General features: G+C 35.8%; 2 protein-coding genes across 2 annotated transcripts; one reads left to right on the forward strand and one right to left on the reverse strand.

Annotated features, from left to right (window-relative positions):
• Positions 1 to 149: 149 nt before the first annotated feature.
• LOC140784010 (pentatricopeptide repeat-containing protein At2g13600-like) lies at positions 150 to 2264 on the reverse strand. The gene is made up of 6 exons (XM_073131188.1): positions 2083 to 2264; positions 1593 to 1668; positions 1163 to 1439; positions 994 to 1062; positions 547 to 723; positions 150 to 430 (listed from the first exon to the last, which is right to left on the reverse strand). The coding sequence occupies exons 1-6, from the start codon at positions 2262 to 2264 to the stop codon at positions 150 to 152; spliced, it is 1062 nt and encodes a 353-aa protein (XP_072987289.1).
• Positions 2265 to 3835: 1571 nt separating this feature from the next.
• On the forward strand, positions 3836 to 10505 carry LOC140784478 (succinate--CoA ligase [ADP-forming] subunit beta, mitochondrial). Its single transcript, XM_073131917.1, has 12 exons — positions 3836 to 4239; positions 4477 to 4587; positions 5373 to 5484; positions 6344 to 6408; positions 7030 to 7107; positions 7554 to 7628; positions 7766 to 7918; positions 8036 to 8170; positions 8412 to 8576; positions 8801 to 8923; positions 10053 to 10124; positions 10230 to 10505. The coding sequence occupies exons 1-12, from the start codon at positions 4138 to 4140 to the stop codon at positions 10305 to 10307; spliced, it is 1269 nt and encodes a 422-aa protein (XP_072988018.1). The 5' UTR covers positions 3836 to 4137; the 3' UTR covers positions 10308 to 10505.
• Positions 10506 to 11251: the final 746 nt, after the last annotated feature.

The following is an 11251-nucleotide window of genomic DNA, read 5'->3' on the forward strand; positions in this document are numbered from 1 at the left end:
ACAATCAAAGATCTCAAACAAGTTCAACCAGCAAGAGTAAATCATATTCAACAAGATGGCCAGATTTTTTCATTGTGCCAATCAAACCCTTCAGAACTTCACAGATGTCATTGGCATTGTTGTGGAATTTGTCTCCTGCTATGAATGAGCTAGTTGTAACTTCCACTGTAACCCAACAACAACCAGGTAACTTCTTGATCCCTCTTTCTTGCATTGCTCCCTATATTAGCCTCAACCCAATTACCAGATGCAGCATATAAATTAGAAAGCAATACATAATGCGAAGAGTTGTCTGGTTCCAATTTATTGAGCTTTGCTGCTGCAAGTTTCCACCTTATTTCATCCCTGTGCATTCTGCAAGCTGCAAGAAATGTAGACCAGGTCATGCTGTCGGATTCAAAGGCTAGTTCATCAATGAGTTCTTGAGCCTCTTTAAGATAGCCAACACGACCAAGGAGATCAATCAGACAGGCATAATGATCCACCCTAGAAGCTATTCTATATTATCTGGTGATGGCATCAAAGAAACGCCTTCAGAGACTAAACCTGCATGAGTACAAGCAGCAAGAAAATCTAGAAAAGTAATATCATCAGGCTTTTTCAGCGACTCTTGCATCTTTTGAAATGTAGAAAGTGCTTCCTTAACATAACCATTATGCGCAAACCCGACAATCATAGAGTTCCATGAGATAGCATTCTCTTTGTTCTTCAATTCTTTGAAGACTTAAAAGGAAGAATTTACATCTTCACACTTGCAATACATGTCCCTGAGTGCACTGCTCGTAGCTTCGTAAGAACTAAAGCCAACCTTGGTGGTGAGCCTGTGAGCCTCTTTGCCATCACTGAAAGCAGCTAAGTCAGCACGAGCTTTTAGAACACTAGCAAAACTGGGCGGAAAGTTACAGCTGCGTATTTTCCAGAACAACGACAATGCTTCATAATTATAACCGATCTAAGCATGTCCTGAAATGATGGCCTTCCATAAAACCAAACTCTTATTCCCTGGCATCTCGACGAAAAGCTTATTAGCATCCTCAAGCATTTCGGACTTCATATACATGCCTGGAAGTGAGACCACTAAGAAAGCATCAGCATATAAAGACTAAATTTTACAGTGTGACAGTGCACTTATTTTCCTGTCACTGTCCAAGATGCCCAGTACAAGCAGGAAGAATGCTTGCAAAAGTGAAGTAAGATGGGCGTAAGCCACCTGCTTGCATTTGGCTAAACAAGTCAAAAGCTTCAACTTTACTATCATTTTGGACAAGACCCGCAATCAGAGCATTTCTTGGGAGTATACCCCTTGCAGGCATCTTAAGAAAACCTTCTTGGCAACCTCCAAATCCCCAAGTTTTGCATAGAAAATCAACTAAGGAGCTACCAACAAAATGATTTGAACTCGGATTGAACTTTGAGTGCCAAGCAGTCAATATGCTTTCCTGCCTCAATTGCTCGTATGCTAGAACAAGCACTAACAAGACTAGCAAAGGAGATCTCATCGGGTTCTGTCCTCCTCTTCTTGAGCATATTCGATGCTTGCTACTCATCTTCATTGTGTAAAAGTCCAACTATAATGGTATTCCAAATAACACAATCCCTATCGGGAATGAGAGCTCCAACTGTGCCTTGGCATCATTCAACTCTCCAGACTTGGCATACATATCCAAACTGCATATCCAATAAAGAAACTCGAATAATAATTAATCTTTACTATGACAGAATGCAACGGTCTTCCCAGATCTAAACTTTCCTAGTAAACGCATGCACCAAAAAGCTAGAATAAGAGAACTCATCAGTCTGAAGCCCACGTCATCTCATCTCCAAAAACAATTCAACGGCGTCCTGTGATTGTTCATGCTGAACAAGACCACCAAGCATTGCATTTCATGTAACAACATTCTTTTCACCACGAAAGTAGAATACTTTACTGCATCTCTTATCTCGCTGCATTTAGCATACATTCTAATTAAGGAACTCCCCTACCAAAATCATGATTACTTATTAGTCCAAGAGATTATATCATTATTACTTATCCCATCAAAAACATGGTGAGCATAAAAAACATAGCCGCATTTGAAGTACATATCATTCAGAGATGCCTCACAGAATGAATTGGAACCAAATCCAGTTCTGGTAACATCACAATGAACCTGCCTACCAAAATCAAGAGAAACCAATCTTGCAGGCCCAGAGAGAACCATGGCAAAGCCAAACTGGTCAGGCCAATCATCGGAACACCGGATGGATCGGAAAGCACATACCATCTCAGTGGGAGAATCCACCTTGAGTGGCCAGCCAGTATCGAATTTGCAAGCAGTACCATTGCGTTCCTCAGGTGGTCGAAGGCCTTCTGGGCATAACCCAAAATGCCAGATTTGGCGTAGATGTCGATAAGGGCGTTCCCAGCTTGTTGGACAAATGGAAACCAAGCCTCAATGTTCTGGCGTGCAATGTCTTGCAGCTTTGGGAGTTTTGTGCTCTTTGAGGCTTAACGGGTAGTAGGCGAGATTTTGAAGGCATTGTTTTGGGTATGAGACTAGTAGATTAGTATAGATATAAGGATCTCGAGGAATAGTGTGCAAATGGAGCTGAGGGAGTGGTTCTGGTCGAAGAAACGGGGGAGGAAGTGGCAAGAGAGGAACAAGGAAGACGAAGAGGACTAGAGGAGGAGAAAAGGGCAAAGCTTGTCAGTCTGGTTCAGGGCTTTAGTCTGCATCCGAATAATCGCTTCAAAACGATGGTCGTGGAATGAGAGTTTTTGACCAAACAACGACATGTTTCCCAAATTTAATATCAAAATACGTCTATTTTACTTTAATTTTTTAAATATTTTATCTAAACAACGTAAAACGTTAAACTGTTAATTAAAAATACTGAACTATTTAATTATTATTAAGATACTTAACTACTCATTTCGTAGATAATATCTTTATAACTTTTTAATTGATAGTTTATTCTAGACATATAATATGTCATTATAAAAATAAAATAAAAATAAATATAATAATTTAGATTGAAGCTTAATCAAACCTCAAACGAGAAAAATATAAAAAAAGTTTATAAATATATTTAATCATAAAAATATGTCGTTTGTGAAGATAAGGAGAAAAAACTATAAATTAAAATTACATAGTAATTCTCCGCAACCAACAACATAGCTCCTCCAAATTTTTATTTTTATATTTTTAATTTTTTCTAATAAAACGTTTAACTCTTTAGTATTTTATAAGTATAGAACACTGAATAATTGAGTGTTTTATAAAATAAATTTTTTGATATAAAACGTTAAATTTATTTAGGGCTACGGTGCTATTTTAATATTAAATTTGGTTATTATCTATTTGGATAAATGAACTATAAAAAGAGTTAGTTTGATAAAAAGAACTTCAGTGGAGTAATTAGAGACATAGGGGTTAAAAAAAAAAACCTTTCTTAAAATTTGAACTTTGATTCCTTGACATTCCAGATGTTATTTCAATATTTCTTTTTGTCCAAAGACAATAAATTTTCCTATTTCCGACTACCTTTACATTTTTCTCCTCGTTTTCTCTCTAATTTAGATATTTTACAGTTCTCCATTTTTGTGTAAATATAATTTTCAAATTGTTTGGTCGCCTAGTAAATCTCAAAGGCGGCTGTCGTGCTTCTAACTTTTCCAAGTCCAACTCGACCCAACAGGCCAACTGGAAGGTCAAGATTCTCTTCCCATAATTTTTCTTTTTCTTTTCTTAATTTTTTTTCTCAATAACTGACCATTTAACATGGTGAGTAAGATCACACTAACAGAAGGCTTGTTAATTTAATTAGTTCTGTTAATCAATCATAAGAGCCTTCTAAGCTAAAATAAAAATAGGGGGAAAATACAAAATAAAACTTGAAAAGAAGAAGAAGAAAAGGGATGGATCCAATTATAGACAAGTCGAGGGTTATTATTAGAAAGTGAAAATTCCCTTTTTCTTTCGGTTAAATCCAATTGCTTGCAAATATTCTTTCAGCAGTAAAATTAGAGAGACGGGACGCAGCGGAGAGAGCCAAGGCAAACCTTTTAGGGTTCTCTCCTCCTCCCCCGTTCTTAAGGATTCTCCTCGATTCTAGGGTTTCCGATTGGTTACTGTGATCGACCTCGCTAGAGGAGGAATGGTGAGGGGATCGATTGGAAAGCTCGTATCTCGATCTCTCTCCTTCGCGGGGAGATGGCAACAGCAGCAGCTGCGGCGCCTCAACATCCACGAGTACCAGGTCGCGATCCGATCCCTCTCTTTGAGCCTATGCCTTTCTGGATTCACTTATCTAAAATTTAGGGGAAATAGGTTTTAAAAAGAGAATTAAATAAGTATGTGCTATTTCTCTCTTGTATGCTTCCTTCGTGTAATCTGATGTCTCTAGACTGTTGATCTGACATTTTTTTTCCATGTTTTTGGATTTTATTTATTATGTCGGTGTATAGTGTTAATTTGTGTAGCCTTTCGGGGGCAGGGTGCTGAATTGATGGGCAAATATGGGGTAAACGTTCCAAGAGGAGTTGCGGTCTCGTCTGTTGAAGAGGCTAAGGATGCCATCAAGAGTATGTTTCCTAATGAAAAGGAGGTATACTTTTCTTTTTCCTTTTTTTTTTCTGTAGATTATGATATTTACCTTAGTTATGACATTAGGCAAGTAATTTGTTAGTCAGTACTATTATCTTCTTTCTTATAGTTGATAAATACATTAATTTCCAAATGGTAAGTATGGAGAATGAAGCACAACAAAGCAACAGCACTGTGAGCAGATTGCTTGTTGTAATGTGATTAAATTGATTGCCAACAATGTAATGAGATACCAGATTTACTGTTAATTGTTTCTAAATCAAGCCTGTACTCATTCCCTAGGTTATCTCTGGGAGTAGCTTGAATGGTTTGCTGGGAGAACAACTTATGAATCATATGTTTGTTCAGCTCTCATCTTTTTGTTGTCATTTGCAGTTCCGTAGTAGCCTGTAAATGCATGAAATAGAAAAGCTTCATCCATCACTTGTTCCAGATTAATGAGTTTCTTAAAGTTCAGATATTATTTGTATGCTCTGGTTTGTAGTCCCAGCCCAGCTGAAAAATGGTTTTATATCATTTTATTGCTAAGAAAACAAAAAATTTAAATGTATGAGAGGAAAAATATTATCTACTCACTCTATTATCAGTTTCTTGGCGTTAGGAAATAGGAAACATATAATAAGCAGTAGCAAAGCAAAGGAGTTTTGATCTTTTATGCGACAAGAATTCATAAAGTTTTCTCTTCTTCATCCAGCAATTTCTCTAAATTGGATGTTACACTCTTTTCATATTCGTTGATGTAATCATATTCCTTGAGTCTGACTCATCTTAGAGATGACTGTGCAGATTGTTGTTAAAAGCCAAATTCTTGCTGGTGGAAGAGGCCTGGGAACCTTCAAAAGTGGACTAAAGGGTGGAGTGCATATTGTTAAGTCTGAGGAGGTGGAAGATATAGCAGGTTCAAGAGATCTTGTAACTCAATATATTTATCTGCATTCTATTTATCATAGTTCGAAGTTTCGGTTTTGGCTTAGTTAAAAAACAAAACATCTTAGTCAGGTTCGATCGGTTTCAATTCTAGCTTCATTGTATTCTTTTCAGATTCTTTTTGATAAATAGTCTTCTTTATTTTATTTTTCAATGTGTCACACAAAATCTAATAACATTTAAGCAATGATTTTGATATTGCGTATAGGTTTCTTATGAGGAAGTGGGAACATTAAGTAGAGTATGTATTTAGGATTCAATGATGGAAATGAAGAATTGCATTACTCATTTTTAATGTTAGCACAAAAATTTGAAAATTGCATTACTCATTCCTCTCTTTTCTGCAAAGGGACCTTTGAGTAGCCAAGAAACATATTTACAATTTTTATTAATTACTGATGCTTTATCACATAGAAAAAGAGGTTGTTCTCACACTACATGGCCAGTCTGTGCAGATATTTACTAAAGTATGCATTAGAATGGTATATTTTTTCAGTAAAAAAGTGTATATTGTATTCATAACTGTGAAAGTTTCTTTCAGTATTGTCTAAGCACTGACTCAACTTGTAGTATAGTAAAACCTCCTGAAAGATAATGGTCTAAAATTGTTTAAGAAATTTATAATTTCTCTCAAAGTGGATCTAATGAGCTATATGTTTGAAATTTTGTTTAATGAATGTTGTTGGCGCACTTCAATTTGGGTTGCTAAACTTGCTTAGCTTGTTCATTTTGTCTACTTGTAAGCTATTGCTGAAAAAATAATTTTGAATATTCACATACAAGAATTGTAATATCAATGTTTTTAGTTAGACTGCTCATTTCCTTTACAGGTAAAATGCTTGGCCAGATTCTTGTCACCAAACAAACTGGCCCACAAGGGAAGATTGTGAGCAAGGTTAGTGTTTACTGATATACGGACATTGTTGTTGTAACTAAATTGTTGTTTCTCCTTGTTATAGCCATGGAAGTTTCTCCTACAAGACATCCTGTATGAGTTGTATACTTTGATTGTTTGACAAAATATACACAGTTTATTTATCCTACAAAGCATTCTCCCATTTATGCTTGAGAAAGATCCCCAATTATAATTTAACCACAACATTCCGTTAGCTTCGGTAGACACGGTCGAGGAAGAATGAAGCAGAAAAATGTGAGGATAGAAAACGAGGAAACCATTTTGGGTTTGTAAATTTTATGTATAGTAAACAAATGGAACACAGGGTTTTAGTACCATTACACCAGTGTTTTTAGGCTTAGCAGTAGTTTTGGTCGGGAGTTGTTTTAAAGAGAATAAAAGATGTTTCATTTGCAAAATGCACATATTTGGCTGGAGATGTGCATAAAAATGTAGGTGCATTAAAAGACAAGATGTTTAAAATTTTGTTGGTTTCATGCTGCTAATGTAGCACTAGGTGTATGTCATCACATGCACCATGCTTTAGTACTTGTTTAGTAATTTTCTTTTAGCATTTTAGTGTTAAAATGCTTAGAATTGCTTTGTTTTGTTTTTTTGCAGGTCTACTTGTGTGAGAAGTTATCACTTGTTAACGAGATGTACTTTGCCATCACCCTTGATAGAAAGACTGCTGGCCCAGTATGTTGTTAGATCAAGAGCCTGCCTTTCTTATTTCATGCAGCTTCTTTGTTTCTTGAAGATCACTTGCTTATATTTTTGGTTTATTCTAGAATGTGTTATTTGCTGATTTTGTTGGTGTATAATGTAACTGCAATTTTACCATAACAGTGGAAAAGAGAGTTCCTTTTTATTTTTCTTTATCTACATTTATTTTATGAACTTTTGGTAAACTTGGATATTGTTGCAGTGTACATTGATGCTGTATGAAGCATACACGTTGATTTTTGCATTGTATTCACTGTCTTGTTGTTTGTAATAACTAATAAGCATACTCATAAGAAATGTTACCACTGAAATCATTTAAATACTCACTCTGTTTTCCTCAAATTATGGAATTAATTACTCATTAGTCATTGTGCATTCTTTTCTTCATCTTTTAGCTTACTGCTCTGCCTTTATTTCAGCTCATAATAGCTTGCAGAAAGGGGGGAACTAGCATTGAAGACCTTGCAGAGAAGTTCCCAGATATGATTATTAAGGTAATATATACGTAGTTTCTTCATTTCTCAGGAAAATATCTTCATGACATGGCTAGCTGGTTCAGTTCATTCTGAGAGTTCCATTATTTTTATAATTTCATAGATGACATCTTAACCTTCCTTCTTTCTATGGCAAGGTTCCAATTGATGTGTTCAAGGGAATAACAGATGAAGATGCAGCTAAAGTTGTTGATGGTTTGGAACCGAAAGTAGCGGACAGAAATTCTTCAATAGAACAAGTGAAGAAGTTATATGAACTTTTTTGCAAATGTGACTGCACACAATTAGAGGCAATCCACTTAGAAATTTGTTCAACTCTCAATTCTTTCTGTTAGCTGTTTGACACAAATCTGCTAATTCTTCTGCTCGTCTTCCTAACCTATTAGTATGATTACTTCTGTTCTTAGATAAATCCAATTGCTGAGACATCTGATAACCAGCTAGTAGCGGCTGATGCGAAGTTAAACTTTGATGATAATGCTGCTTTTAGGCAGAAGGAAATATTTGCCCTCCGTGATGCATCACAAGAAGACCCTAGAGAGGTACAACATCGGTTATGGTCTTCCTGATGAACTTGTTAACTGTTTGCTTGTATGTATGTCTAGAAAGGCTACTTGTTGACTTAATTTGTACTTTTGTTGGTTGAACGTTGGTGAGCCAAACAATATCCTTTTTTTTTCTGGTCTGTATGACTTAGAAGCTTCCACTTCTGATTTTCCCACTTTTCAATTTCACCAAAAATTTCATTGATATTTAATTCTCACTTCCTGTTTTCTTTTGCAGGTTGCTGCTGCCAAAGCAGATTTGAACTATATTGGGTTGGATGGGGAAATTGGATGCATGGTGAATGGTGCAGGACTTGCCATGGCTACTATGGATATTATAAAGTTGCATGGTGGAACACCTGCCAATTTTCTTGATGTTGGTGGCAATGCATCTGAAGGGCAGGTATATATTGCATTTGAACATCTAACTGCTCTTTGGTGTATGGTTGCCTGCTCAAAGTTTACGTCGAATGGCCATGTGAGATATAGGCATGAAAAAAACAGTGTCGTGACGATGAAAAATCATCTAAGGAAAAATCTTGATTGTAGTCTTCTTCAGATATTTGTCCATTATGACATCCAAGATTTCTTGTGAATGCTAATTTATATTATATGATTCTTGCTCAGGTTGTGGAAGCATTTAAAATATTAACATCTGATGACAGAGTGAAGGCTATTTTGGTTAACATTTTTGGAGGAATCATGAAATGTGACGTGATAGCAAGTGGAATTGTCAACGCAGCTAAACAGGTTTATACTTTATGTTATGTTTATTTCTGGTTCAACAACCAACCACATTTATCACTTTGATTATATCTATCAGAACATTTCTAAACTCCTCTTGTTATCATGACTGCATGGGATAATAATTATGCTAATTAAATGTGGTTGTGGTAGATAAGTGCTGATAACCTTAGGTTTCAATAAGGAGTCAAATGAGGTAAATTGAGAACAGTAGTACATTCTTTTCTTCAAGTAACTTCTTCTAGAAGGAATTGTTCTTAAAAGACAAATTCTTAACACGGTTCTGCAAACTCTGTATTATTTCCTTTGTAGCCTTTTTGGTGGACTGGATTTTTGTTAACCTCTTTTGGCTCTGTCAGGTATTATATTTACATTTATATACTTCATGTGACTTTTACTTATGGTTGCAAACTTGCAATAACAATAGGGAGCTAAATGCATTCTATCCTTTAGTCGTGGACTTAAATGTCAGTGGGTTTTAAATTTGGCTGAAATATTAGGAATTGATGCCCTAGGAGATGGAATCATTACGGACGTCACCGCTTCTAGTTCTTCAGCCCTGCATGTCATGTGCTTACTGTGCTACTTTTCATCAGCTGGTCTCAAGCCCCCAGATACAGCTGGAAGATTATAGCAGCCAAAATAAAATTTCTGCCACAAAACTATGAAAGTAGATTTGAAAGTAATGAATGCTGAAAAAATATTCAAATAGCCGACCCAAAATAGTTGGGGCTAGAGGCTTGGTTCTTGTACTTTTCCTGGATATTTGTTGGCAATGGGTGTCACAGAAATTCTTTTATCATGTAATCTGTTAATTTTGAACCAGAAATATCCAACATCTCTGTCAGACTTCTGTTGTCTGATCCAGATTCTGTTGCTCAAATTGATTTGACCATGTGGAAAGGATCCCAATCCTGACTGTTTTTATGGTGGGTTTGCTTTGAGATGTCTTCCTGTCATATGGGTTCCATATAAAACATGCTCTAGCTCAATACGCATAGTTTTTGTAACCTTATTTTCTTATCTAAAGTTATTTCTTATTAATGACAATGTCATTTTTTTCGGTTGAATTGTAATTCTAATTCCACCATTACAACTAAATAACTCTGTTCTCTTTCTTCACTATATTTCTCAGGTTTCATTGAAAGTCCCTGTTGTCGTTCGCTTGGAAGGCACCAATGTTGATCAAGGCAAAAGAATTCTGAAGGTAAGGATTCTATGATGTGGTTCTTGCTCAACCTCATTGAGCTCCTATACCCCTGAAATGAAGAAGCCAATATAACATCGTTTGATGATATTTGTGTTACTATAGGAGAGCGGGATGACCTTGATCACCGCAGAGGATCTGGATGATGCTGCAGAGAAAGCTGTGAAGGCAGCCACAAATTAGAATTTGTGGCCGATGTCATTCTTGGATTTTTTTTATAAAAACAAACCCATGCTATGATAGATCATGGGAGCATGAACTACAAATTTTGGGTATCAAATTATTTCTAGCAAATTTCTGTTGAGTTTGACCGTTGGAATAATGTAATTGAACACAAGTTTTCAGCCTCCACCATCTTCAAATGGATGACTCTTTGAATTATCTTGTTGCCCATTCTGGTGCGTCATTCACAAATCCAAAGTTCTCGTGATGTAAAATTTCTATCCAAAATGAATGTTCGCAAACAACCATATACTTTTCCAGAAAATGAATTTAATTGGATAGAGTAAAACAGCTTGTGATAATGATTGGCACAAGGCCAGAAACGTGGTTTAGCTTTGCCGTAACAACTTGATTGCAAGAGTCCTCCGTTAGCTAACACTATTAGAACTATTATCTAAAAATAACTTGTAGAATTGTTGCTAATAGCTTCACTGTAATGTGGTCATAAATGATAAAATTAACCTTGATAAATGAGTCTCCCACCTATGCATGGTCCAAGAGTACGGAATTTGGCGGCCAATATAAATAGGTACATCTTCATTGATTCAAATTTTCAAATACTTAATATAAAAAAAAATTCAAATACTAACAACCAAGTCAGTGATACAGATATTAATAGGTACATTTAAGTACTGTAGCACTAACGTTCTGCTTGGATAGAAATGAAGAGGAGGTTATGGTTGGATAGAGGGAATTTGATAGAAAAGAAGAGGAGGTTATGTTTGGATAGAGGGAATAGGATAGAAAAGAAGAGGAGGGGAGAGGAAAAAAAGAAACAGAGAAGTGAAAAATAGAGGAAATAATTTCTATTCTTTTGTTTGAATATATAAGAGAGGAAAAAAAAGAGAAAATATAGTTTTCTTTTCCTTTCTATTTCTTTTCATCTTTGCAGAGAAAAAAGTAAC

This window comes from Typha latifolia, chromosome 3, assembly GCF_019914945.1.
Source record: "Typha latifolia isolate L0001 chromosome 3, TyphaL0001v2, whole genome shotgun sequence".
Classification (NCBI taxonomy): domain Eukaryota; kingdom Viridiplantae; phylum Streptophyta; class Magnoliopsida; order Poales; family Typhaceae; genus Typha; species Typha latifolia.